Consider the following 26,014-nt stretch of genomic DNA (forward strand, 5'->3'; position numbering starts at 1 on the left):
TCGATCAGCAAGGTCGTCAGTTCGGCGGTTCGAATCCCTAGCATCGCGTAACGGAGTGAGCTCCCGTTCCTTGTCCCAGCTTCTGCCAACCTAGCCGTTCGAAAGCACGTAAAAAATGCAAGTAGAAAACTAGGGACCACCTTTGGTGGGGAGGTAACAGCGTTCCGTGCGCCTTCGGTGTTTAGTCACTTTTTTCAGGGCTGTTGTAACTTTGAACGGTCACTAAACGAACTCTTGTAAGTCAAGGATTACATTATATATATATATATATTTATTTATCAGTACAAATACAACACAAATATAAAAAGGCAACATTAAAAATAAAAATATGGTTTTCTGCCTGCATGGTCTTCTGTGATGAGCCGAAGGACAGAAAGAGGGAGTAATGACCTTCCTCCCATATTTAGGCATACCAGGGGTTGTAACACAAATACATACATACATACATACATACATACATACATACATACATACATATATTAAACAAACTTCATTTGAGAAAAGGAATTCTGAGCATCAAAAAAAAAATACACCCTTATCTAAAACATTGGAATGCAATGCATTTTTAAAAAATAAGTTCCTAGCCCTCATGGTGTTGAATAAAATATAAGCCTGGCATTGTAGATCCAAACAACAAAGCGCCCATAGCCACACCTCTGTGTTCACATTTCTGTTAGCACCTCTGTGTTCACATTTCTGTTAGCAGTCTATGGCTTTCAAAAGGTTGAGAGTTGATTCATAGTGTTGAAATTCCAGGCTGCCAAAATAGATTACTTTCCTTTATTCCAGTCTTCGGTTCCGAAATGCCCCCGTAGCTATCCTTCCTAGCTTGATTTCAAAAGCTGGCGTGTTTTTGCCAAGATTGTGTGGCTCAAGAGTCTGTAGGTTATAATTAGCATCAAAATGCTCCCCCTGCCTTTGCTTGTGCTGTGCAGGATTTGCCCACACACACATTTGATATTTGTGTGTGTGTGTATGTTTACTTTCCCACCCAATGTCTGCTTTCTGCCACCCACTTGTTGAAATGTTCTGAAATATCGCAGCTTATTTTTCCTTCCTTCTCTTCTCTTCTTTCTCCCTTCGGTGCTAGTTTTATGATATATCCCAAGGAAAAGGAAGGAGGAGAAATTGAGGACGAATAAATACTGTTGAAACCCAACTATTCCCCCTTTTAATTGTGGCCCATGAGCTGTAGCCGTGATGGCAAACCTATAGCACGCGTGGCACAGGTGGCATGCAGAGCCATGTCTACGGGCACGCGAGCTGTTGCCCAGGACAGCTCCATTGCGCATGTGTGCGCACTTCCCGCTGGCCAGCTGATGTTTGGGTCTCTGCTGGGAGAGGCGCATGCATGCGTGGGGTGTGTGTAGGGTTGCGCGTGCATGCGCGGGGAGTGGGGGGGGTCGCACACATGCACGGGGGCGGGACCTGCAGGGGTCATTGAATTAGGGGTTGGCGCCTGAGGGAAGAAAGGTTTGCCATCACTGAGTTATAGCTTTGGTCCTGCTTGAAATAAAAGGAAATGGGAACGACACAATGCAGCCTGCATTTAAGCAAGGACATTTGCACACACACACCCAAAAAATCAAGATGTTGGTTCTGAATGCGCATGAAAAAGGGGGAAGATTTAATGGCACAACCGTGGCAGCCATTTTGTCTTTTTTGACCCTCCCTGTGGATGCCTTCTCTTTACACTTTCAATCTTTGCCCGATCTAGTAGTTAGAAGAAGATGCGCAGCCTCAGAGTAGCGTAGGTCCTCAACCTATTCATATCTGAGCTCTGTCAATTCAGTGAGAAATTACTTTGGGTTTTTTTTGCCTGCGGCGCAGCAATGGGATGGGAAGAAATAAAGACATTCCCTTTGATCAAGTCCTCCAATTTGCTTAAGGTGCCAACATAGGACGCCAGTTGGTTAGAAAGCAGCAAGCTATTATGTTAACAGAAGTCACATCTAGGTATTTTATGTTCCGCTGCGGGGAGGCGGAACCGGAAGGTATTAGATGGTTCCGCCCCAAGCGCCTGATGGAACCAGATAAGTTCCAGACAGAGCTTGGGCCACCTCCTGTAGACCTGACCCGCCCCCGGGTGGAGGACCTGGTAGACGCATGGAATAATGCGACTGCCGGGGCCCTAGACCGAGTGGCGCCTTTGCGGCCTCTCCTGCGGCGACGAACCACCCTGGCCCCTTGGTTCACCGAGGAGCTAAGGGTGATGAAACGCCACAAGAGACGCCTAGAGAGTCGTTGGAGATCCTCCCGTTCCGAATTTCACCGAGCACAGGCACGAGCCTATTTGAGGACGTACCTTGTGGCATTAAGAGCGGCCAAACGTCAACATTGTGCCGCTCTTATTGCGTCCGCAGATAACCGCCCTGCCGCCCTGTTTCGGGTGACACGCTCCCTCTTGTTTGAGAGGCCGCGGGAAGCCCCTTTACAGGGCAGAGCAGAAGAGTTTGGGAAATATCTACAGGACAAAGTCGCTCAAATCCGGATGGGATGGGCCCCTTTCAGTGGTCCAGTGGAGGCGCCCGAGGCGAGTCTTGAGGGACCACTCTGGGAGGAGTTTGACTCGGTTGCCATCGAAGATTTGGACAGGTTGCGTGGACGTCTGCGACCTACCACATGTTTATTGGACCCGTGTCCCTCCTGGCTTGTACTGGCATCCTGGGAGGTTACACGCGACTGGCTCCTGGGCCTAGTGAACGCTTCGTTGGGCGAGGGGTTTCTGCCGGCCGCCTTGAAAGAGGCGGTTGTGAGGCCCCTGCTCAAGAAGCCTTCCCTGGACCCAACGGAGCTAGTCAATTATCGTCCAGTCTCCAACCTTCCCTTTTTGGCGAAGTTTGTAGAGAGTGTGGTGGCACAACAGTTTCCACGTCACCTGGAGGAGAATGATTATCTAGACCCGCGCCAGTCCGGCTTCCGACCCGGGCACAGCACGGAGACGGCCTTGGTTGCGTTGGTTGATGATCTCTGGAGGGCCAGAGATAGGGGTTGTTCCTCTATCCTGGTCCTATTAGATCTCTCGGCGGCGTTCGATACCATCGACCATGGTGTCCTGTTGCACCGGCTAGAGGGGCTGGGAGTCAGGGGCACTGTTTTACGGTGGTTTGGCTCCTACCTCTCTGGCCGGATGCAACGTGTGTTGGCAGGGGAGCAGAGATCGACCCTGAGCCCCCTCACATGTGGGGTGCCACAGGGATCGGTGCTCTCGCCTCTCCTGTTCAACACATACATGAAACCGCTGGGCGAGATCATCCGTGGTTTTGGGGTGGGATATCATCTGTATGCTGATGATACTCAGCTATACATTTCCACCCCGAACCACCCCAACGAGGCCGTTGAAATGATGTCCCGGTGTTTGGAGGCCGTACGGGTCTGGATGGATGGCAACCAACTAAAACTCAACCCCTCCAAGACGGAGTGGCTGTGGCTTCCGGCCCCCCGGTTCAACCAGTTGCTTCCATCTCTGGCCATTGGGGGCGAGCAACTGGCCCCCGTGGAACGGGTGCGCAATTTGGGCGTCCTCCTGGATGCCCGGCTGTCCATGGATGACCATGTAACAGCCGTGGCAGGGGGGGCGTTCCATCAGGTTCGCCTGATGCGCCAATTGCGCCCCTTATTGGACCGGGATGCCCTACGCACAGTCACCCATGCGCTGGTGACGTCTCGCCTGGACTACTGCAATGCTCTCTACATGGGGCTTCCCTTGAGATGCACTCGGAGACTGCAGTTGGTCCAGAATGCGGCCGCGCGGGTGATTATGGGGAGGACTAGATACTCCCCTGTAACACCTCTCCTGCGCGAGCTGCACTGGCTTCCTGTAGTCTACCGAGTGCGTTTCAAGGTTTTGATTACGATCTTTAAAGCGCTTCATGGCACAGGACCTAGTTACATGCGGGATCACATCCTGCCCCATACATCCCTACGACCAATCCGCTCACACAGAGAGGGACTTCTTCGGGTGCCGTCCACTAAACAGTGTCGGGGGGCGACACCCAGGAGCAGAGCCTTCTCTGTGATGGGCCCAGCCCTGTGGAATGACCTCCCCCGTGACATCAGGATTACTTCCGATCTCCGCTCCTTCCGTGTACAGCTGAAGACCCACCTCTTTCAATTATCTGGCCTGGCTCAACCGTAATTTTTTCTTATTCCTCCTGACAGTCCTTTTGAATTTTAAATTGTGGTATTATTAATGGGGTATTTTAATGGCTGATTTTTAACATTCATGTGATGTAATTTGTTACCTCCTCCGTGCATGTATGTCTTTGTATATGTGTGTATTTGGATGTTTATGTGTTTGCACATATGTTTTATGTTTTATATGTTTTATTGTACGCCGCCCCGAGTCCTGTGTGGAGAGGGAGCGGCTAATAAATTCAAAATTTTATTATTATTATTATTATTATTATTATTATTATTATTATTATTATTATTATTATTATTATTATTATTATTATTATTATTATTATTATTATTATTATTATTATGTGTGCTCAGAAAGTCAGAAGAAAATAGTTTTCTTCTCATGATGTGATTGTGGTTGTTTAGTTGCTGTGTCTGACTCTGTGATCCCACGGTCCATAGCATGCCAGGCCCCTCCGTCCTCTATTGTTTCTCAAAGTTTGCCTATATTCATCTTCATTGCATCAATGGACACCATCTAGGCCCTCTCCTCATTTGCCGTCCCCTTCTTTTTTCTGCTTTCCATCTTTCTCAACCTCAGGATCTTGTCTTCTCATTCGTTGGCTAAAGTATTTGAACTTCAGCATCAATGTCTGATGTTCCAAAGAACAGGCATGGTTGATTTGAGTCAAGGTTGATCCGGTTGTAGCCATGCGCTAATTTGAAGGACCTCAGCCAGGCATGGCCTTCAAAAATGTCAGCAACGGGTTCTCTGCCTGGTTGCTAGGTGGGTGTGGCCACTGTGGGCGTGGCCTAGTTGGCCTCCTGCACCACGGCAGGAGGGGGTGTGTGTTTTTGTCTTCCCCAGGCTCCGGAGGTTTTCCTCAGGCCTCTGGGAGGGCAAAAACTGTTTCCCTCAGACTCCGGAGACCTTCTGGAGCTTCTGGGAGGCCCATTTTTTCCCCCTCCCCGAGCTGCCGTGCAGGCCCTGCACTTACTTCACATCCAAAACAGGCCGTGTGGAGACTCCTAGGAGGGGAGGGACAGGATGGGATTTGGAAGCACGGGGTGCCCATCTTGCCTCTCTCCAACTTGAAACATACACTACTTTTAAACCAATTTGTAGCGAGCAAAGTTCAACCTTTTGATTTATTTTACCTCAAAGAGGAAAAAGGAAATGCAATTTTGTACCCGTCTCGTAACAGAAAGGTTTTGCAGAGAAAGAGCAAAGTGCAATCTTCAGTATTTTTAGCAATCCGTCTTCCAGTGCCTGATGTCATTTCGGGGGGGGGGGGGAGGGCAAATGTTGCCCTTTGTCTTGGCTATTTTTTAAAAAAGAAATTTTCAGTGATGTTGGAGAGTTTCTCAATATATCCAACTTCAATTTATGGATGTCCCTGTTGGCTGTATTTGTGGACTCCTGTTGTTGAATTTGTGTACAGATAATTGAGAACGTAGAAAATTAACTTTATCAAAACACATATCCATCTAATTCAACCTATGTACAGATTTATTAGTTAGTCTTCTTTTGCCCATCTCCCATATTGAATATAGCAAGTCGTAGAAGTTATTGAATATAGCAAGTCGTAGAAGTTCTCCAAAGGCAGCAGTTTGTGCAAGTTCTATTTTGTGTGTGTTGATATTTATTCTTTCTACCTGATCCCAAAAATGTAATATATCTGGACACAAATACAATTAGCTTTGCATCTCCTGAAATGATAGAATCAGGAAGCTGCAGACTCATCTGTTGGCTGGCAGGTGAAGACACTAAAATCATACCACAATGGCAAAGTTCAGTATTGTAGCCTTACAGATATGGGACTATCAAAGAAAGAAACAGAAAGTATGGGAAGACAGTGGCTTTGCTCTTATCATTGTACATTGTAATTTTCTGTTGTTATGTACAGTAAGTTTATGTTTTGAATTTCTCCTTTACTGGAAAGGACTTCATGGTGGCATGTTGCTCTATACAGCAGTGGTATTACCTGGAAGATGGCGGGTGGAGCTTCCCCATTTCTCCCAATGGCAGTGCCAGGCCTGCAGCCATCTTTTTTCTTTTGGATCTTTGGCCTGCCACACTTTTTATTATTCTACTATGCATTTTCTATGGTGGGAAAATGGGAGGGGGGGATTGTACGGAGTTAGATGCTATGTAGCCATAACAACATTCTTTCTAGAAAGCCAAGGTCATCCTTTGTCTCTGCACCTGACCAGAGCTGGATGGGTGGAACTGCCAGCATGGCAGTGGAAGATTGGACCATGTGATGGACTTGTGGGTGTGGGGGCAAGATCCTGAACTTTCAACTTGGTGGGGAAAACCGAACAGCTTTCAGATTCGGGTTTTCCCAGATGTGCCAACATGGCTCTCTAAATAAATTGGAACTTTGAGGAATATTTTGCTTTGGACTCTGATTTACTTTTGGATACTATTTGGAACCCTGACATTAACCCAAATCTGAAAGATTGTGTCTCCTTTCCCGCAGGTGAAAGCTCCTCCCCTTGATTCTCTGAGGGTTTCCTGTGGTTCCAAGATTAAGTCTTACGTCTAAGGGCAGAGTGCATAGACTAAATCTATAGTCAGAGTTCATTTTCTCCTGACTGATTATGAGGGTATGGGACGTGTTCCTTGATCTTGCTCAGGGGTGTTACACTCAAGGCCTTCAAGCTAGATCCGGCCTGTAGAGTGCTTAGGTCTGACCAGTGGGGCCGCCCTGGAAACGGAGAAGGACCGGCCCGCGGTGCCTCTGCCAGCAAAAACAGAGCTCGTGAGGGCTACGTGCAGCCCTCCAGGTCTCCGTTTTCGGCTGCGACAGCCTCCAGCGGCCCTCTGCCAGCGAAAACAGAGACTGGGACTTCACGAGCTCCCTTTTTGCTGGCAAGAGTGCTAGCAAAACGAACTACTAGCAAAAGTGGCATTTGATCACACGAGTTACATCGAGCTGGCCAACCCCACCCCCCTCCCCAGGTCAAACACAACCCTGATGTCAGTGAAATCGAGTTTGACACCCCTGATCTTTGTTCTTTGTCTAATCAGGTGGCAGGTAGCATTTGCAGAAATAAGGAGTTACACGTGCTCCAAAAAAGAGAGGGGGGGGATTGAGATTGAGCAGCCACATGGAGGAGATGAATGTCTACAGCAGGGCTCCCCAAACGTTTGGGCACCAGGGACCGATTCCGTAGAGAAAGGTTTTTCCAAGGATCGGCGGGGGCATGGTTTTGCATGCTGCCTGCATCCCCACAGGTGGGGCTTTGCTTGCATGCAAGGGCTAGTTGCTGGCACGCTGTGGATCGGGGGTTGAGGACCCCTGATCTACAGTGACTGCGTTGCGGTTAGTATCAGAAGACCGGGATATCTCCGATCCATGAGTTCTAACTTCTCTAACTTAATGCACATGCCTCACACTTGTACTTTCGAAATGCTTATTCCATTACCCACACTTCTCCACACTCCTGCATCCTGCTGGCCTCCACCAAGGGATTGTCAGCATCTTTTTTGACCTCCTTCTGTTGATTTCTCTACAGGTTTGCAACCCATCTACTGGAGCAGAGACGATGTGGGTCAATGGCTAAAGTGGGCGGAGAAGGAGTTCTCCCTTAGAACCATTGACAGCAATACCTTTGAGATGAATGGCAAAGCTCTTTTGCTACTAACCAAAGAGGACTTCCGATACAGATCTCCGCATTCTGGTAAGTAATTTTAAGAACTAATTAAAGAAGGCGATCTCTTACTGCATTACAAGCCAACAGTGTAAAATCTGTCAGAGATCAGAATTGGTTGAGAATCTTCATCTGCAATATTTTCCGTGCACCTTCGGTGTTTAGTCATGCGGCCATATGATCATGGAGATATCTTCGGACAACGCTGGCTCTTCGGCTGAGCATCCACCCCTAGAATCAGGAACGACTAGCACATATATGCGAGGGGAACTTTTACCTTTACTTTTTATCATTGTTACACATTTTTACTTGCGGCAGAAATTGGCTAAGCCACCCGATTTAGTTTAGATGGGGTGGACCCTAACAGCAAACAAATTCCATTTAATACTGATTCCATTTTGATCATTATTTTAAATAATACAAGAGCCTAGTGAAGGGAGAAATAAAACAATTCCAAACTCTTTTTTTTGGGCGGGGGGGGGGGGTAAGTGGGATGGGGAAAATGGAAATTTGATTCATTCTCATCGTACAAATTTTATTTCCATTTTCCAGAGTATTAGCTGCTTCATTCATTTTTGTCATAAGCATTTTCCTCCTCCAAGTCAGTAATAAAAATATTGTGGGAGAGAGGGTACAAAATGAATATCGTAGCATGCCACAGATGTGAAAAGGAATCACTGAAGATTAGTTTTTGCGTACAATTTTGCAGCCGACCATGTGACCATTTTATTGTCCAGTTAACTAGATAGCAAATTGGGATGTCACAGAATATTTCGTCAGTGGTAGGATGTATTATGATTGGGACCATTTGTACAACCTATTAAAAAATAAGCATTTTTTTAAAAAAAAAATTGAGATAAGGCTAGTCTGAAGGATTAATTCTTGACTAATTCTTTGGACTTCTGGTAATTGTCATATTGTTGCAAGGATAATTGCTGGTATGGTGTGAAAAATGCATGTATTGGAAATATTCATAACTTACTTCATGCACGATATTCAGAGCAGCATATAATGTTACTGGAAAGAGTATATAGCAGAGGTGAAGAATGTTTTAAAGAGTAATAGTAGGCAAGTTGTAGCATTAAAAATAACTGCAGCACAACATTAGAAAGCTGACCAAATTATAACTCCAGCTACACAAAGTGCTTTAGCTTGGTATGTGAAACTCTGAAAGTCAGTCTGTCAACCTAGCAGTTGTTATCAATCTAGTAATTATTGTTAGTTGTGAAGTTCTGTCCGACCCATCACGACCCCATGGACAATGTTCCTCCAGGACTTCCTGTCCTCTACCATCCTCTGGAGTCCATTTAAGCTCACGTCTACTGCTTCGATGACTCCATCCAGCCACCTCATTCTCTGCCGTCCCCTTCTTCTTTTGCCCTCAATTGTTCCCAGCATGAGGCTCTTCTCCAGTGAGTCCTTCCTTCTCATTAAGTGGCCGAAGTATTTGAGTTTCCTCTTCAGGATCTGCCTTCTAAAGAGCAGTCAGGGTTGATCTCCTCTAGGACTGACCGGTTGGATCGCCTTGCAGTCCACGGGACTTGCAGAAGTCTTCTCCAGCACCATCGTTCAAATGCCTCAATTCTTTGGTGCTCAGCCTTCCTTATGGTCCAACTTTCACAGCCATGCATTGCAACTGGGAAAACCATAGTCTTGGCTATGCATACTTTTGTTGGCAGGGTGAGGTCTCTGCTTTTTAGTATGCCGTCTAGATTTGCTCAGTCCAGTAGAGAAGGCTGTTTTTTAAATGCTGGGATACTGAGTGAATGCAGAGTAGATGGGTAGAATCACTTAAGAGAAGTGATCTGGGTTCTAGTTTGCTACATTGCCAAAATTAAATCAGAATCTACCTCCATGTGACTTAGTTTTTTATTCTGATATGAGACAAGAAAATTCTGGACCTTCTCCTGCCTTTTGGCGGCCCATGAGGGATTTAAAAAATTAGTCGATTTTCCTCTGCCCCCATCTATTCTCTGCCTCCCGAGACCCAGCTGATCGGGAGGGAAAGAGGATTTTACAGTATCCTTCCCCTGGAGTGGGGAGAGAATGGAGATTTGACAGTATCCTTCCCCTGGAGTGGGGAGAGAATGGAGATTTGACAGTATCCTTCCCCTGGAGTGGGGTGGGAATGAAGATTTTACAGTATCCTTCCCCTGGAGTGGGGAGGGAATGGAGATTTTGCAGTATCCTTCCCCTGGAGTGGGGAGAGAATGGAGATTTTGCAGTATCCTTTCCCTGGAGTGGGGTGGGAATGAAGATTTTACAGTATCCTTCCCCTGGAGTGGGGAGAGAATGGAGATTTGACAGTATCCTTTCCCTGGAGTGGGGTGGGAATGGAGATCTTACAGTATCCTTCCCCTGGAGTGGGGAGGGAATGAAGATTTTGCAGTATCCTTTCCCTGGAGTGGGGTGGGAATGGAGATTTTACAGTGTCCTTCCCCTGGAGTGGGAAGAGAATGAAGATTTTGCAGTATCCTTCCCCTGGAGTGGGGTGAGAATGAAGATTTTACAGTATCCTTCCCCTGCCACACCCACCAAGCCACGGCCACGAAGCCACAGCCACAGAACCGATTTTGAATCCCACCACTGCTTATGACTTTTTTCCCACACTTAAACCATTGCAGCATCCCCATGCTCGTGTGATCAAAATTTGGATACTTGGCAACTGACTCATATTTATAATGGCTGCAGTGTTCCGAAATAATTTTTTGCAACCTTCTGAGGAGTAAAGTCAAAAGGGAAGCCAGATTCATTTAACAACCATATTACTCACTTAGTAACTGCAGTGATTCAGTTAACAACTATGGCAAAAAAAGGTTGTAAAATGGGACAAAACTCACTCAACAACTGTCTTGCTTAGCAGCAGAAATGTTGGGCTCCATTGTGGTCATAAGCCGAGGACCAGCTGTAAATACTTTTCTGCAGCTCAAGCAGAGTTTTGTGCCTTGAAAGGAAGGGGCCATGGAACTTTTATGTTTTATTATCCTGGGAGCTGGGCAGTATCAGAACGAATGCAAATAAACATGTGAATAAATATACTTTATATATTTTTCGGACTATAAAATGCACCGGTGTATAAGACACACCAAGTTTTGAAGAGGTAATTAAGACAAAAAAAGGCCTGGGGAGCACTCTGCAGGCTTCAGCAGGGCTGGGGGAAGGAAAAAATGACCCCGTTTTTGTGAAAATGGGCCCGTTTTTTGCAAAAATGGGATGTGGGAGCCTGAAAAATAGGATGCTGAAGTCTGCAGAGTGCTGCTGGGGGCTGGAGGAAGGCAAAAAAAACCCTCAGTTTTTGCAAAAAAAAAATGGCCCATTTTTTGCAAAATGGGATGTGGGGGCGGGACTTCAGGAGGCCAAAAATGGCTGTATTTGGTGTATAAAACGCACCGACATTTTCATGCTCTTGGGGGGGGGGGGATGAAGGTGCGTCTTATACTCCGAAAAATACGGTAACCTGCCTTTCTATCTTTTTGGATCTCAAACTCTTTAAAAATTCATTTTCCTGAGTTGGTGTTTTTCTTCCTCTTCTTCCAGGTGATGTTTTATATGAGCTTCTTCAGCACATCTTGAAGCAAAGAAATTCTCATATGTTGTTTTCTCCCTTCTTCCACCCTGGGAATTCTGTTCACGCTCCGCCAGATGTCATGCTGCACCAGAATCACGATGAAGGTAACCGCAAGGGTCTCTTTGTTTTACGAGGAGCAAAATTACATGAACAGGTCAGGTGATGTTGTGGAAAGAAAGAGGACAATTGGTGTGTGTGTGGGGGGAAGCATACTGATAAAGGAGAATGTTTATGTTTGCAAATCAGGGTTGAAATGAAGGGCCCCCTGGGTGCTCTCTGGGCTTGCTTGTTTTCTTGCAGATGTCTCATTACCCAGCTAGGTAACATCATCAGTGTTGAAGCATGGAATGTGTGTGGCATCCTACTTAGATCGCTTCTATAACTGTGATTTATGAATCCTGAATATGCCTGAAAAGTTACAGCCGTATTTTCCAAACCTGGCAACTTTAAGATGTGCAGACTTCAAGTCCCAGAATTCCCCAGGCACTGGGGAATTCTGGGACTTGAAGTCTGCACATCTCAAAGTTGCCAGGTTTGGAAAAGATGGTGATTAATGATTTCTGGTTGCTTGTGGGAGTAGGAAGGTCTGTCAATTCCTGAATTTTTAATGTTAATGTTTAGGAGTGTGGGAAGTCTCCCCTTCTAGAAGAATGAGATATTTTGAGAAATATTTAAAAGAATATTATATTTCCCCTAAAAGAGAAATGGAAATCTTAAGGGAGACCGAAACTCAGAACTTCAGATCCTTGCCCCCAGGAGTTATTTGGTGCCCATTGAGAAGGACTGGGCCAGCCTATCTACAAGACAAAAGACCTTCAGCTCCAGGTTGATGGGATTAAGACATGACCTTTATAGGATTATCAATCAGCAGAGCTCACCACATGGCACAATCACCTGGGGACATTGCCTCCAGGCTTCAACCAACCTTGATTCAGACCAACATGACCCCACATGGCCCCATGGGAGTCTGACTACAGCCAATAGAATACATGTTCTTGCACAGGAACAGGAAGCTGAAGGGCAAGGCCCAAGAGAAGATATAAATAACCCTCACTCTTCACTCCATGTGGTCAGCTGTACCAGGACCATGTGCTTGATGGTTCTACTCCATTAAACCATCTTTCCAATCAGCCTCCATGTTTCCAGGGTCTTTCTCCCCGCTTGGAACTGAACCAGATGGATATTTCTTCCAAAAGGGGGAAACAATAATAAAAATCTATGAGAGTTCTGTCAGGGTTTGTATCCAGGACATTGGCATGCATAACTCAAGTATAAAAGGGTAGAGTTTTAATTGTGTGTTTTGCAGACACAATCTGGTATTAGTTTGTTTGTTTTTTTTACATTCCCATCCATCATAGCCAGGATACCAAAATCAGTCCCCCTTTTTTATACGTCACGCTCCCCACAGGGTAATGTTGGATCACAAACACAAGTAGCCATGAAGTTTTTAGAGAATCATAGTTTGGTAATGTTGGGAAATTCCCAGCTAGGCAGAAAGGAGGGGTCAAATAGGGAACTAGCCTTGAATTCTTTTGTAGCCACAAGAGACGCATAGGATTGACTCCTCCCTAAATTCCTTGAATGTTTATCTGTCTGTTCCCAGGGGAAGGAAAATAGCCTGGGGAGGTTTTTATTATTATAGGTCCGTGATGGCTGGTCTTCCATTTTCCGGTGTGAGCATGCCCGCTGGCCAGCTGATGGGCGTGTGTGCATGCGCAGCAGTAACCCGAAGACTTGCTGGCTGGCGTGCATGTGTGCACCAGAAACCGGAAGTACATTTTCCAACATGCGCAAGTCCCCTGGGCAGCTCCTCTTCCCGGTCGCGACCTAGACAAGCACACCCGCCCACACGAAGTGCTCCCTTTTCGGCACTCGGTGCTGCAGGCGCTCGCTCCTTTTTCAGCACTCGGTGCCGAAAAGTTTTGCCATCACTGTTAAAGGTACAATGCACTAACCTGGATTCTTCCCGAGTTGATCTGGTTGCATGCGCCTGGCAGAATATCTTTGACTCAATTGGCTACGAGTTAGATAGTTCTGAACGCTCTCGTCCTTTTTTCAGACAACATTGCAGATGGGGAGTTTAATCCCAATTAACCCTGGGTTTATGGTGGACAGATTGCTAGAAAGGAGTGGGGACTGCAAGAGCACAATTGTTGGCGCTATCTTGACTTACCGTATTTTTCGGAGTATAAGACACACCTTTTTCCCCCCTAAAAAAGAGGGTGAAAATCTGGGTGCATCTTATACACTGAATACAGCATTTGTGGCCTACTGAATCCCTACCCCCTTTGCAAAAATGGATGTGCGGAGGCTTTGGGAGGCTTGCAAAGTGATCTTGGGGGCTGGGGAGGGCAAAAACGAGCCAAAAACAGACCGTTTTTGCCTCCCCCCAGCAGCACTGTACAAGCCTCCTAAAGCTCTGCATGTCTTTTATTTGGCAAAAAATGAGATGTGCAGAGAGTTTGGGAGGCCTGCAGACTGCAAAAACTTTTTTTTTTTAATTTACCTCTTCAAAATCATGGTGCGTCTTATACTCCAGTGTGTCTTATAGTCTGAAAAATAAGGTAGTTACCTCCAGTCATGGATGTCTCTGCAGGCCAACTGCCTTTGAAAGATTAGCAGACTCTGATTAAGTTTGTGGCCCAGAAACACTGTTTCATTGCAAAACCAGAGCTGTTTTTCACCCCCTCACCCCCTCCACCACAATCATCTGAAGACATCATTCCCTATACTTGGCGCCCACCTTCTCCAACGCTCCAAAATCTCTTTGATCGCTTTCTTTCATTTCCGGCTCCTACAATTAAAGCTGTACGTTTGCATTTCTGGTGGAAGTGAAAAGCGGAGGAAGAGGGTGTTTCGTTGGAATTACTGATTTAATTGCAGCTGCAGTTTCTTCTAGTCGGGGAGAAGAATTGTAGAAGGAAAGCTGGGTCAGTCTATGGTAGCCCAAATTTGGGAGGTGACCGTTAGCATTCTTTTTCTCCAACTCACGCGTTATTAAAAAGGCAAAAAGCACGTGTAGGTTGCAGCTTCCTTCATCCTGCATCAATTTAGCACTGTGTATCCGATGAAGAAAGCCCCCCTCTCACAAAATCTTTAATATGAGTTGGAGAAAATGTGACCAAGTTTGTTCTGATACTGGACTGAGAGAGAAATCTTTTCTACCTACAGTTCACAGGTGGATAATCCCACCTCCCCCAAGTACTGTTCTGACTGAGGCTTCCCAAGAGCACAAAGCAAACTCCTTGTCCTGACAAAAAACTCTTTTATTAATTTACTGTGAATTCAGCTCATTCACATCCAGCAAAGTCTTTCCAAGGAGGATTTACAGTCACAGACCTTATCTGGCTTGAATATCTGCAAAACTTGGCAAGGAGTCTCGGAGTGTCACAAACCAATTAAGCGAACTAACAGTCTCCTGCAAACTGCACTCCCCTTTCGCTCCTCTTTTATTTCCTCTGGGAGGGGCCATTCACTGTCCACCTGTGGCCTTACTCCCAAGTCGACCCTTTTTCTTTAGCTGTTCCCTTCGTCTGGCAACTCTGCGCATGCGCACACTGGGAACAGGCTCCAGCTGTTCGTCTGCCCCACTGATGTCTGACTCTAAAGGCAGCTGTTAGCTGGCATACGGCCCTGGCCTCCTCTCTGCCTCCGACACAGAGCCCTCATCAGAACCTTCTGTGTGGCTTAGTGGGCGTGGCAGGGGAAGGATACTGCAAAATCCCCATTTCCTCCCAATGAGCTGGGACTCGGGAGGCAGAGAATAGATGGGGGTGGGGCCAGTCAGAGGTGGTATTTACCGGTTCTCCAAACTACTCAAACTTTCCGCTACCAGTTCTCCAGAACTGGTCAGAACCTGCTGAATACCACCTCTGCCTTACTCCCAGGTCGACCCCTGTTTTTTAGCTGTTCCCTTCATCTGGCAACTCTGCGCATGCGCACACTGGGAACAGGCTCCAGCTGTTCGTCTGCCTCACTGATGTCTGACTCTGAAGGCAGCTGATAGCTGGCATATGGTCCTGGCCCCCTCTCTGCCTCCGACGCAGAGCCCTCATCAGAGCCTTCCCCAGACTCCAGGACTGGCCCAGGTTCCTCCCCAACTTCCTCACTGTCCGAATCTGCTGCCAGATTCGTACAGTGGTAGGCCACAACCCTAGTATGCTGGGGTTTTCTGGGAGTTAAAGTCCACAGGTCTGATTGTTACCAGGGTTTACATCCGATTTAGATGTTAATGCAGCGTCAGAATCCAGAAATCTGTTTTTCCTTCAGCATCCTTGATTTGCTCTGCTCCCCACAAAGAGCCTCACCCCGGGGCCACACAAGGGCCTCAAATGTCCCCTTTGTCATTAGCTCTCTCTCCCCTTTCCAAAACATTATTCTGCCACCGCAGACGGAGGCCTGGCTTGGCACCCGAGTTTTCACTTCCTTGTGCCCGTTTGGGCAAGATTGACCTAAATAGCGAAACAAAGAGAGACCTTTCTTGTTTATGACTTTGGCTGTGTGAATCATAAAATCCACACCAGGCCCGTTTCCTTTCCAGCTCCAGCCAGGAAACGGGTGGGTGCTGTCTTTGGACACGAGGAGCGTCTGAGGGGGCTGGAGTCAGGCGGAGGTCAGTGCGAGGCACTGGAAGAATCCCAGCTGGATGTGACCCCGGGGGGGGGGGGGGGTCTTCAGCAAAGGACCTCTTGGGATTGCAAGAGGGGGGATCTAAAATGTTACTTGGGACTTTGTAAATCTTTCAAACGGTCCCTGTGCAACCGGTGGGGAAAATGGAAAAGCAGAAATGCTCCCTGCTGAAGAGGGGTAGGGTTAGGGAGTCACACAAATGGGCTGGAACTAATTACAGTTCCACTAAATTTGAAGATTTACATGGGGGGGGGTATAAAGCCCCTTCCAGTGGCTAAGACGCCGAGCTTGTCGATCAGGAAGGTCTGCAGTTCGGTGGTTCGAATCCTTAGCGCCGCATAATGGAGTGAGCTCCTATTACTTGTCCCAGCTTCTGGCAACCTAGCAGTTCAAAAGCACGTTAAAATGTGAGTTGAAAAATAGGAATCACCTTTGGTGGGAAGGTAACAGCCTTCCGTGTACCTTCAGCGTTTAGTCACAGCGGCCACTTGACCACGGAGACGTCTTTGGACAGCGCTGGCTCTTTGGGTTTGAAACAGAGATGAGCACCGCCCCCCTAGAGTCGGGAACGACTAGCACATATGTGCAAGGGGAACCTTTACCTTTTTATAAAGTCCCTGTCTTGGCTTTCCAAAAGAGTGCATTCTTGTGTAGGTCTTCTTGAATCTGAAAAGGCAGTGATAATATATTTTTTTTCCAATGGATTCTTACTGAAGACATCATTACAGAATAAAATCACGGAAAGGAAAAAGGAAATAAAGGAAAAGGAGAGTGGTGAGAAGAAGGGAAAGGGAAAAGGAGAAAAGAAAGGCAAAATATAAAGAAATTGCTTCCAATCTTCATTGCAGCAATAAATGCATTTCAATTTTATTCTCTCTCTCTCTCTCTCTCTAAGATTACATTATGACTTCTCTCCTTTCTATCCAACCTTGGTAATCAGCCATAAATCACAATTATATTTTTTCTACTATCAGTAAAAAAAGAAAGTCCACAAAGGATTTCCAGTCACTAACAAATGTAGTTATTGTCTTTTCTCTAATTAAACAAGTCAATTTTGCACATTCTATCATCTTCACCAACCATTCCTCCATTGTGAATATTTCAGAGTCTTTAAATTTTTGTGCATATTATTTCATTGGGAATGGTAGGGACCATAAGCATTTAGGAAAGGGTTTTCTGGACAGCAGTGGCTGAAAATGTGATCAGCTCTCATGCTAATATAACTTTACACCTTCTTCAACCTGTTTCCCTACCTGTATTTTAGACAACAGTTCTCAAGACTTCCCATGAGTCTTGTTGACCTATAGTCAGGACTTTCCAAGTTGAAAAAAAGTGTATCTATATCTCAGGGTAGACTTGTGAACTTGGTGTTAAGTTGGTTCCTTGCAGCTGTTTCATTACCCAACTTGGTAATAGTATCCATCCCGAGTGAGTCTGATGGTTTCCTGCCTGCTTATATGCAGTAGCTTGCCATGCCAGATTTGGTAAGGGTGTCTTGACTTCCTTGGTTGTTCTTTGATTAGAGCAGTGTTTCTCAAACTTGGCGACTTTAAGTCCTGTGGACTTCGACTCCCAGAATCCCCCAGCCAGCATAGCTGGCTGGGGAATTCTGGGAATTGAAGTCCACAGGACTTAAAGTCGCCAAGTTTGAGAAACACTGGATTAGAGTGTTACTTTCTGCTTGATTTTTTGTCTGGTATCAATCCCTGCTTGTCTGAGCATAGGCTGCTTGGATGGATATGTTCTAGTCTTTTTATTTCCTCCCTAGGTTTTTTTTTAAATTCTTGACTGGTATGTAAATGTAGTTTATCTCTAGGGGTTTGTTGAAGGCTGATTTGTCTGAAAGACCAGCTTCTGGGAATTGCCTAACATTTTTGGACTTGGCTTGATGTACGATGCTAATAGTTTCCCAGATGAAACTGTGGCTTAGTCTGTCCATATCTTGCGAGATGAAGGAGGGCTCACCATATCTTCTGAGAGCTGGCAGGTGTTTGTGGATGCACAAACCCTATACCCTAATCATTTTTACACAATATGTTAGGTAACTATTTTTGCCTAGTTTTGACAGTGTTTCCTGGTATTTGCGTCCGTGTGTATGCATATGTGTTATATACTTTGTAGGCTTCGTTCAGACTTTTTATGTGCAAGCTGGCAAGAAGTGTGATTCTTCCCAGACCTTTTCCAAAAATATGGGGTAACTATTACTTAAGTTACAATTTCTTTATAACTTAAGAACTTGGTCCTTAACACCAATAAGACCAAGGAGCTTATAGTGGACTATAGAAGGAATAGATCAGGCATCCAGCCCTTGCTTATCAATGGTGACCGAATGGAGCAAGTGGCCATTTTAAGTTTTTGGGTGTTATCATAAAAGAGGACCTGATTTGGGGCGCTCACATTGCAGCCCTGGTCAAAAGGGCCCAGCAGAGATTATACAACCTGAGACTTCTCGGGAAACAACAACTGGATGAAAAACTGCTGGTGACCTTCTACCGCTGCACCATAGAGAGTATTTTAACTTACTGCACTTGTGTATGGTTTGCCAATTGCGCAGTGGCAGATAGGACAGCGCTCCAGAGGGTCAATGTCATTGCCCAGAGGATCACGGGTTGCCCTCTCCCCTCCTTGGAAGAGCTTCATAGCTCCCGCTGCCTTAAGAAAGTTCAAAACATTCTTAAAGATCCATCTCATCCTGGGCGCCTTTTTTTTTTTAAACTATTACCATCTGGCAGACGGTACAGGATTAATTAAAAACAAGGACAAATAGGCTGAAAAACAGCTTCTATCTCAGGGCAGTAACTATATTGAATTCTATGGTACAGTGCATATGGTATAATATTAATGAAATATTGGGTTTTCATTCAATTATATAGCATGTGAAGGATGTGTGTTTATGTTTTTATTTCTATAGTTATAATGTACACTGAAGGTGGCATTTAGTTTCGTTGTACGATGTGCAATGACACTAAACTAAACTAAACTTTTATTTAATTATTTCATCTTGGAACTACAGGCTGCACCCTTGGTTGTAAAAGTGCATATAGTTTTGTTGGCTCATTTAATGGCACCTGTTTTTTTTTTTTAATTTCTTATCTTTTTTTCTTCTTCTTTGTTTCCCAGACAACTTTATCTCAAGAGCTACGAGACAGTCAACAGACTCGATGCATCACAATCCACCTACCATTGAACTCTTACACCGCTCCAGATCCCCCCTCACCGCCAATCACAGGCCTTCCCCGGAGTCTGAGCAGCGGTCCTTGAAGTCCCCCCTGGAGAACACTATTCGTCGCCTCTCGCCAGCTGAGCGGCTCTTGGGCACGCGACACCAAGAGAACAACCACCAGGAGTCTTATCCTCTCTCGGTCTCTCCGGCTGAGAGCAACCATTGCCCAACACCGTCAGAAGTCGCTCAGAAGCCTTCCAGTCCTCGCCAGGAAAATACCAGGGTCATCCAGTTGATGCCCAGTCCGATAATGCACCCCTTGATACTGAACCCCCGCCACTCAGTTGACTTCAAAGCTTCGAGGCTATCCGAAGATGGGCTGCACAGAGAGGTGAAGCCCATCAACTTGTCCCACCGCGAGGAGTTGGCGTTTATGAACCACATCATGGTGTCTGTCTCGCCCCCTGAAGAGCACGCAATGCCAATTGGGAGAATCGCAGGTCAGTGCCACGTGTTTATTTGTTTTCATTTATTCAGGGGGTTTATATTGCCGCCTGTTGGCGCGTGGCGGCTCAAGGCAGCTTGCTGAATACAAAACCTCATGCGAAAACAATGAAACGAAAATACATCAAGGAGGTTGGACGATACAATTGAAAGGAAGACGGGGGCTGGAATCGAAAGCCGAGAAGTTAGGCAGTGGAAGAGGGTAGACATGGGAGGAATATTTAGGCCAAGTAGAAATAGATAGAATTAGAGGTGAAAGGGAGGAATATGGGAGGCAGGACAGAAAAACGCATAGCAACTAAAACATCGAGGCGGGCAATAGACAATGGTTAAATGATTTTTTTTTTCCTATTGTGGTTTGGACTTTTCTTTTCCTCTCTTTTCTTTAAGGCATAGCAACTATCACTGAAGCTGTCAATGAGATGACGAAGGGATTTATTTTTATTTTTTGCTGTTACCTGGAGTTATTCTTCCTTACCTCCCCTCTCTTTCGTTATTTTTTCTTACTTTATTTTTCTTTTTTGGACATGGGGCATACTTAATTTTTTAATGCATTGATAGCTAGATAGGAGAGACAGAAGTTAGAAGGGAAGAGATATTAAAAGACAAAAGTATTAAAGAGGAGAGTTGCTAAAGATGACAATGTTAAGTATTACTGTTATTATATCACTATGCTATTACATTATTATTATTATTATTATTATGAGATGAATACTAATGCAAAGATTAATATGATGACTGCTTAAATATGATTGCACCCAGGCCACACACTATTTAATGAAATTTGAATTGAATGTAATGCAAATAAAATAAATAAAACTTAAAAAAACAAATAATAAAATAAGAGTCATATAATAAATTAATATACTAAAATCACCATCCGCCCCAGTGACAGCAGATCACACGAGTCATCTAATGGGCTCCATCCTGCTCTGGGTTCCCCAAGCCTCCGGGCAGAACCAGTTCTTCAGCGCCTTCCGGAAAAGTGCTAGAATAGGGGCCATTCTAATCTCTTGGGGGGGGGGTGATGTTACAGAAAGAGGGAGCCACCACAGAGAAGGCCCTTCTTCTGGGTCCCACCAGGTGCAACCATGCCTATCATGGTTGCCTCTTTAGAACAGGAGTGGGCAACTATGACCCTTTTGTGGACTTCAACTCCCAGAATTCCTGAGCCAGCCAGGAATTCTGGGAGTTGAAGTCCACAAGTCTTAAAGGGCCCATACTTCCCCACCTCTGCTTTAGAGCAAAACCCACAGCTTTCACTAACAGGGATGCATTTGCACACTTCTGTGCCTTAGCTAGATCCATGTCCCAGATTTCTCCTAAAAATGCAGAATGAGCCACAAGCTGAACCAGGATTATGCAGGGGAATAGGGAAGGCAGGGATGCACTATACACTCCTCAACTAACAGACACAATTAGGACTCAAATTTCCATTGATAAGCAAAGTGGTTGTTAAGGGAATGTCGCCTGATTTTATAGCCATTCTTTCATGGTTGTTTAGCACAGGGGTCCCCAGCCCATGGACCAATACTGGGTCTTGAGCAGTGATGAAATTCATTTTTTTTTACTATTGGTCCTGTGGGTGTGGCTTGGTGGGCATGGTGTGGCTTGGTGGGCGTGGCAGGGGAAGGATACTGCAAAATCATCATTCTCTCCCCACTCCAGGGGAAGGTTACTGCAAAATCTCCATTCCCACTCCAGGGGAAGGATACTGCAAAATCTCTATTCCCTCCCCACTCCAGGGGAAGGATACTGCAAAATCTCCATTCCCTGCCCACTCCAGGGAAAGGTTACTGCAAAATCTCCATTCCCTGCCCACTCCAGGGGAAGGATACTGCAAAATCTCCATTCCCTAACCACTCCAGGGAAAGGTTACTGCAAAATCTCTATTCCCTCCCCACTCCAGGGGAAGGATACTGCAAAATCTCCATTCCCTGCCCACTCCAGGGAAAGGTTACTGCAAAATCTCCATTCCCTGCCCACTCCAGGGGAAGGATACTGTAAAATCTCCATTCCCTCCCTACTCCAGGTGAAGGATACTGTAAAATATCCATTCCCTCCCCACTCCAGGAGAAGGATACTGCAAAATCCCCATTCCTTCCCCACTCCAGGGAAAGGTTACTGCAAAATCTCCATTCCCACCCCACTCCAGGGGAAGGATACTGCAAAATCTCCATTCCCTCCCCACTCCAGGGGAAGGATACTGCAAAATCTCCATTCCCACCCCACTCCAGGGGAAGGATACTGTAAAATCTCCATTCTCTCCCCACTCCAGGGGAAGGATACTGTAAAATATCCATTCCCTCCCTACTCCGGGGAAAGGTTACTGCAAAATATCCATTCCCTCCCACTCCAGGGGAAGGATACTGCAAAAGCTCCATTCCCACCCCACTTTGGGGCCAGCCAGAAGTGGCATTTACCAGTTCTCCAAACTACTCAAAATTTCCGCTACCAGTTCTCCAGAACCTGTCAGAACCTGCTGGATTTCACCCCTGGTCTTGAGCCTTTTGGAACTGGGCTGAGGAAGTGGTGGGCGAGCGTGCTCACTCATCTCCATTTGTGTGAGTAATGGATAAGCACAGATGTTCATGCTCCATTTGTGCAGGTGGATTGTGGCAGGTGTGTATGCCTGCTGCTCACACAAAGCTGCATGTACGCTTCCCCGATGCTCGCACAGACCCATCCCCTCTCTGCCCCTGTTCCCCCCACCGGTCCGTAAAGCTGGGAAGTTTGGGGAGCTCTGGTTTAGCATATCGCTGCAATTTTTAAGTGAATCACATGTTGTTAGGCCAATCTGGCTTTGACTCTTCCCTCCCTCTCTTCCCGAGATCTTTTCCAGTTCTGATCGCTCTCAGAATAAAAATATATTTACGCTTCTTTTAAGAAGGAAAAATAGTTTATTTATTTTGGCCAGCTGTAGTTTTAGGAAACTTATGTTAATAAAACTGGGGACAATTTTTTGGACAGAATAAATAGTCTTCGCCTTCTCGTTAATCTTTCTTGATTTCCCCCCCCACTCATAACGTTTCTCAAAAAAAAAAGATGTTTATTTTGTGACTGATAAAAATGCTGTGGTTTAGGAGGAATAAATCTCCTATTGTGGCTAGGGAAAGGAGTAGGGGAAATAGACCAGCCTAGAAAAATTAAGGGTTGTCATTCTCAGTGAACAGAAGAATTTTAAGATGGATTTCAATGTCTTCCATCCAATTTCATGTCACTTCTAAATTGCCCTGTTCTTCTTGCTAAAGCAGAAAATGCCTTTAATTTATCTACAGCATTTCACTAAGTGAATTTGGTGACTCCTTTTTTTCTAAAACCAGCACACTCTCCAAAGTTCTGTATGCAGATTAGAAGTAACGTAGTCCACACCGCATTTGTAATAGATGTGACGCGCCTGGAGTGGAAATGAGAAACAAGCCAGCAATCTCGAGACACACATTCATACTGTTTCGTGATTGTTTTTACTTACAATCATCCAGAATGTAAACCGTTCAGGAAGCAGAGATGTCTCACAGTCAGTGGTGAAATTCAATTTTTTTTACTAGCGGTTCTGTAGGCGTGGTTTGGGCGTGTTGTGGTTTGGTGGGCGAGGCAGGGGAAGGATACTGCAAAATCTCCATTCCCACCGCACTCTGGGGCCAGCCCTAGTGGCATTTGCTGGTTCTCCGAACTACTCAAAATTTCCACCACCGGTTCTCCAGAACTTGTCAGAACCTGCTGGATTTCACCCCTGCTCACAATCCAGATAATGAAGAAAGCTCAATGCCCAATAAAAAGGAAGGTTGTTGTGTAGGAAAAGATGTTGGGGCAGTGTTGGCTGGGGAATTCTGGGGGTTCAAATCCACGTCTTAAAAGTTGCTTAGGTTGAGAAACAGCTCATTAGGGGGTGATAGATTTAACCCAGGATGGTTTGAATTAGCTTTGCCTGGTTTTTTTGCGAACTCCCTGCCACAAGGAAGAACCGAGAACAGGGATCAACCTGTTGGTCTCAAGACCTGGGCAGGGTCTCCCTTCCATCAACCACAACTCTGTTGTCTTACCTATGGCCTGTGCTCATCTGGGACCCAAAAGGATCAGAACTGGAGTTCAGGTTGATTGTTCCTTCGCTTTATAGGAAAGTTGAGTGGCAGACTTTGCAAGAAACATCTCAGGTCTCTCCAGAGCTGGATGGCTCATAGAATAGAATAGAATAGAATAGAATAGAATAGAATAAGAGAGTTGGAAGGGACCTTGGAGGTCTTCTAGTCCAACCCCCTGCTTAGTCAGGAAACCCTATACCATTTCAGACAAATGATTATCCAACATCTTCTTAAAAACTTCCAGTGTTGGGGCATTCACAACTTCTGGAAGCAAGCCGTTCCACTGATTCACCGAACTGAATTGAATTGAATCGCATGATTCCGTTCATTTCACAACTGTGTCACTTAGCAACAGAAATGTTGGGCTCAGTTGTGGTCATAAGTCGAGGAGTACCTGTAATCTCCATGGAGAGACATTTTCTGCTTGTTTTCTTCATCTTGTTAAATGGCTGGGCAATAAAACACTATTTTTTTGTGTTCGTAATTTTTATTCTTAAGTCTTTGTTTCAATTTGAAAGTAGTTGCTGCAAAGTGGGTCGATTTCTTTTATCAGCTAAGGAGGAAACTAGAATATGGGTATCCAACCTTGAGCACTTTAAGACTTGCGGACTTCAACTCCCAGAATTCCCCAGGTAAAGATTCCCCTCGTACATATGTGCTAGTCGTTCCTGACTCTGGGGGGCGGTGCTTATCTCCGTTTCAAAGCTGAAGAGCCAGCGCTGCCCAAAGACGTCTCTGTGGTCATGTGGCCGGGATGACTAAATATCGAAAGCGCATGGAATGCTGTTACCTTCCCACCAGTTGTTCCAACTGTCAGGAAATTTCTCCTTAGTTCTAAGTTCCGTCTCTCCTAGATTAGTCTCCACCCATTGCTTCTTGTCCTACCCGCAGGTGACTTGGAGAATAGTTTGACTCCCTCTTCTTTGTGGCAACCCCTGAGTTATTGGAACATTGCTATCATGTCTCTCCTAGTCCTTCTTTTCATTAAACCAGACCTACCCACTGTGTGTCGCAGTGGTTAGAATGCAGTACTACAGGCTACTTCTCCTGACTGCCGGCTGCCTGCAATTTGGCAGTTCGAATCTCACCAGGCTCAAGGTTGACTCAGCCTTCCATCCTTCCGAGCTCGGTAAAATGAGGACCCAGATTGTGGGGGCCATAGGCTGACTCTGTAAACCGCTTAGAGAGGGCTGTAAAAACACTGTGAAGCGGTCTATAAGTCTAAGTGCGATTGCTACCCAGTTCCAGCCACTGTTTCTTATCTAAAACATACAAAGTCATGTGCTTGCAACCTCCATCTTGATCATTTCCATAGACTTGTCCCCACCAACAACCCAACATCTAAGCCAGTGTTTCTCAAACTTGGCGACTTTAAGTCCTGTGGACTTCAACTCCCAGAATCCCCCAGCCAGCATAGCTGGCTGGGGAATTCTGGGAGTTGAAGTCCACAGGACTTAAAGTTGCCAAGTTTGAGAAACACTGATCTAAGCCTTCGAGACCAGTTTGGTAATGACTTCTTGTTACCACTCCTAGGCTCCAAAGAAATATTAAGGAGATTTTTGAAGCAAAACAATTGGCTGGGTGCAAAACCACGAAACCCCATGCAGTCACTGTAAAAATCTGTGTTCCCCTCAATTGATTTTTTCTTAAATAAAATGTTCTTTGTTAGATAAATATTAAAAACATTGGACAAAGTGTGACATTTCTGGCATAATCATTTCCATAGAGATTTTTGATCTTACAGCAATAACAGTTTATATCTCCTTTACATAGGCATGTGTAATCAGTCAAATTACCTACCCATTAATTCCTTTCATTGTATACCATATTTTTCAGAATATAAGATGCATCTTTTTCCCCTCCAAAAACAGGCTGAAAATCTGGGTGCGTCTTATATACCGAATACAGCATTTTTTTGCCTCCCGAAACCTTCCCCCTTCACCAAAATGGCCCTGCAGAGCTTTTAGGAGCCTTGCAGAGTGCTCCTGGGGGTTGGGGAAGGCAGAAATGAGTGAAAAACGGGTCTTTTTTTACTCAAACCCCCCCCAAAAAAACTCTAGGAGCACTCTACAAGCCTCCTAAAGGCTATTCATGCCCTTTGGGGGGGGGGGGAACGGGCCTGTTTTCACGAAAAACGGGCCATTTTTGGGAGGTGCAAAAACTTTTTTTTTTTAAATTTGCCTCTTCAAAACCTTGGTGCGTCTTATACTCCGGTGTGTCGTATACTCTGAAAAATACGGTAGTTACTATCAGTACGTATACATATCCAATTCCTACCTATCATGCAAT

At 45.5% G+C, this 26,014-nt stretch overlaps 1 protein-coding gene and 1 long non-coding RNA gene across 2 annotated transcripts in view; one reads left to right on the top strand and one right to left on the bottom strand.

The window, feature by feature from the left end:
- Window positions 1-26,014, top strand: part of ETV6 (ETS variant transcription factor 6) — a 130,334-nt gene that overhangs the window by 87,070 nt on the left and 17,250 nt on the right. The window contains exons 3-5 of the mRNA XM_081958002.1: window positions 7,645-7,809; window positions 11,317-11,451; window positions 19,097-19,639. Coding sequence (XP_081814128.1) covers window positions 7,645-7,809; window positions 11,317-11,451; window positions 19,097-19,639 — 843 coding nt within the window. The remainder of the gene's footprint in view (window positions 1-7,644; window positions 7,810-11,316; window positions 11,452-19,096; window positions 19,640-26,014) is intronic.
- Window positions 21,518-26,014, bottom strand: part of LOC309394639 — a 64,013-nt gene continuing 59,516 nt past the window's right edge. The window contains exons 2-3 of the long non-coding RNA XR_014175760.1: window positions 21,687-21,808; window positions 21,518-21,644 (exon numbers count right to left, since the gene is read on the bottom strand). This is a non-coding gene — a long non-coding RNA (uncharacterized lncRNA). The remainder of the gene's footprint in view (window positions 21,645-21,686; window positions 21,809-26,014) is intronic.

Source organism: Natrix helvetica (genome assembly GCF_964273705.1).
Source record: "Natrix helvetica genome assembly, chromosome: 6".
Taxonomy (NCBI): Eukaryota; Metazoa; Chordata; class Lepidosauria; order Squamata; family Natricidae; genus Natrix; species Natrix helvetica.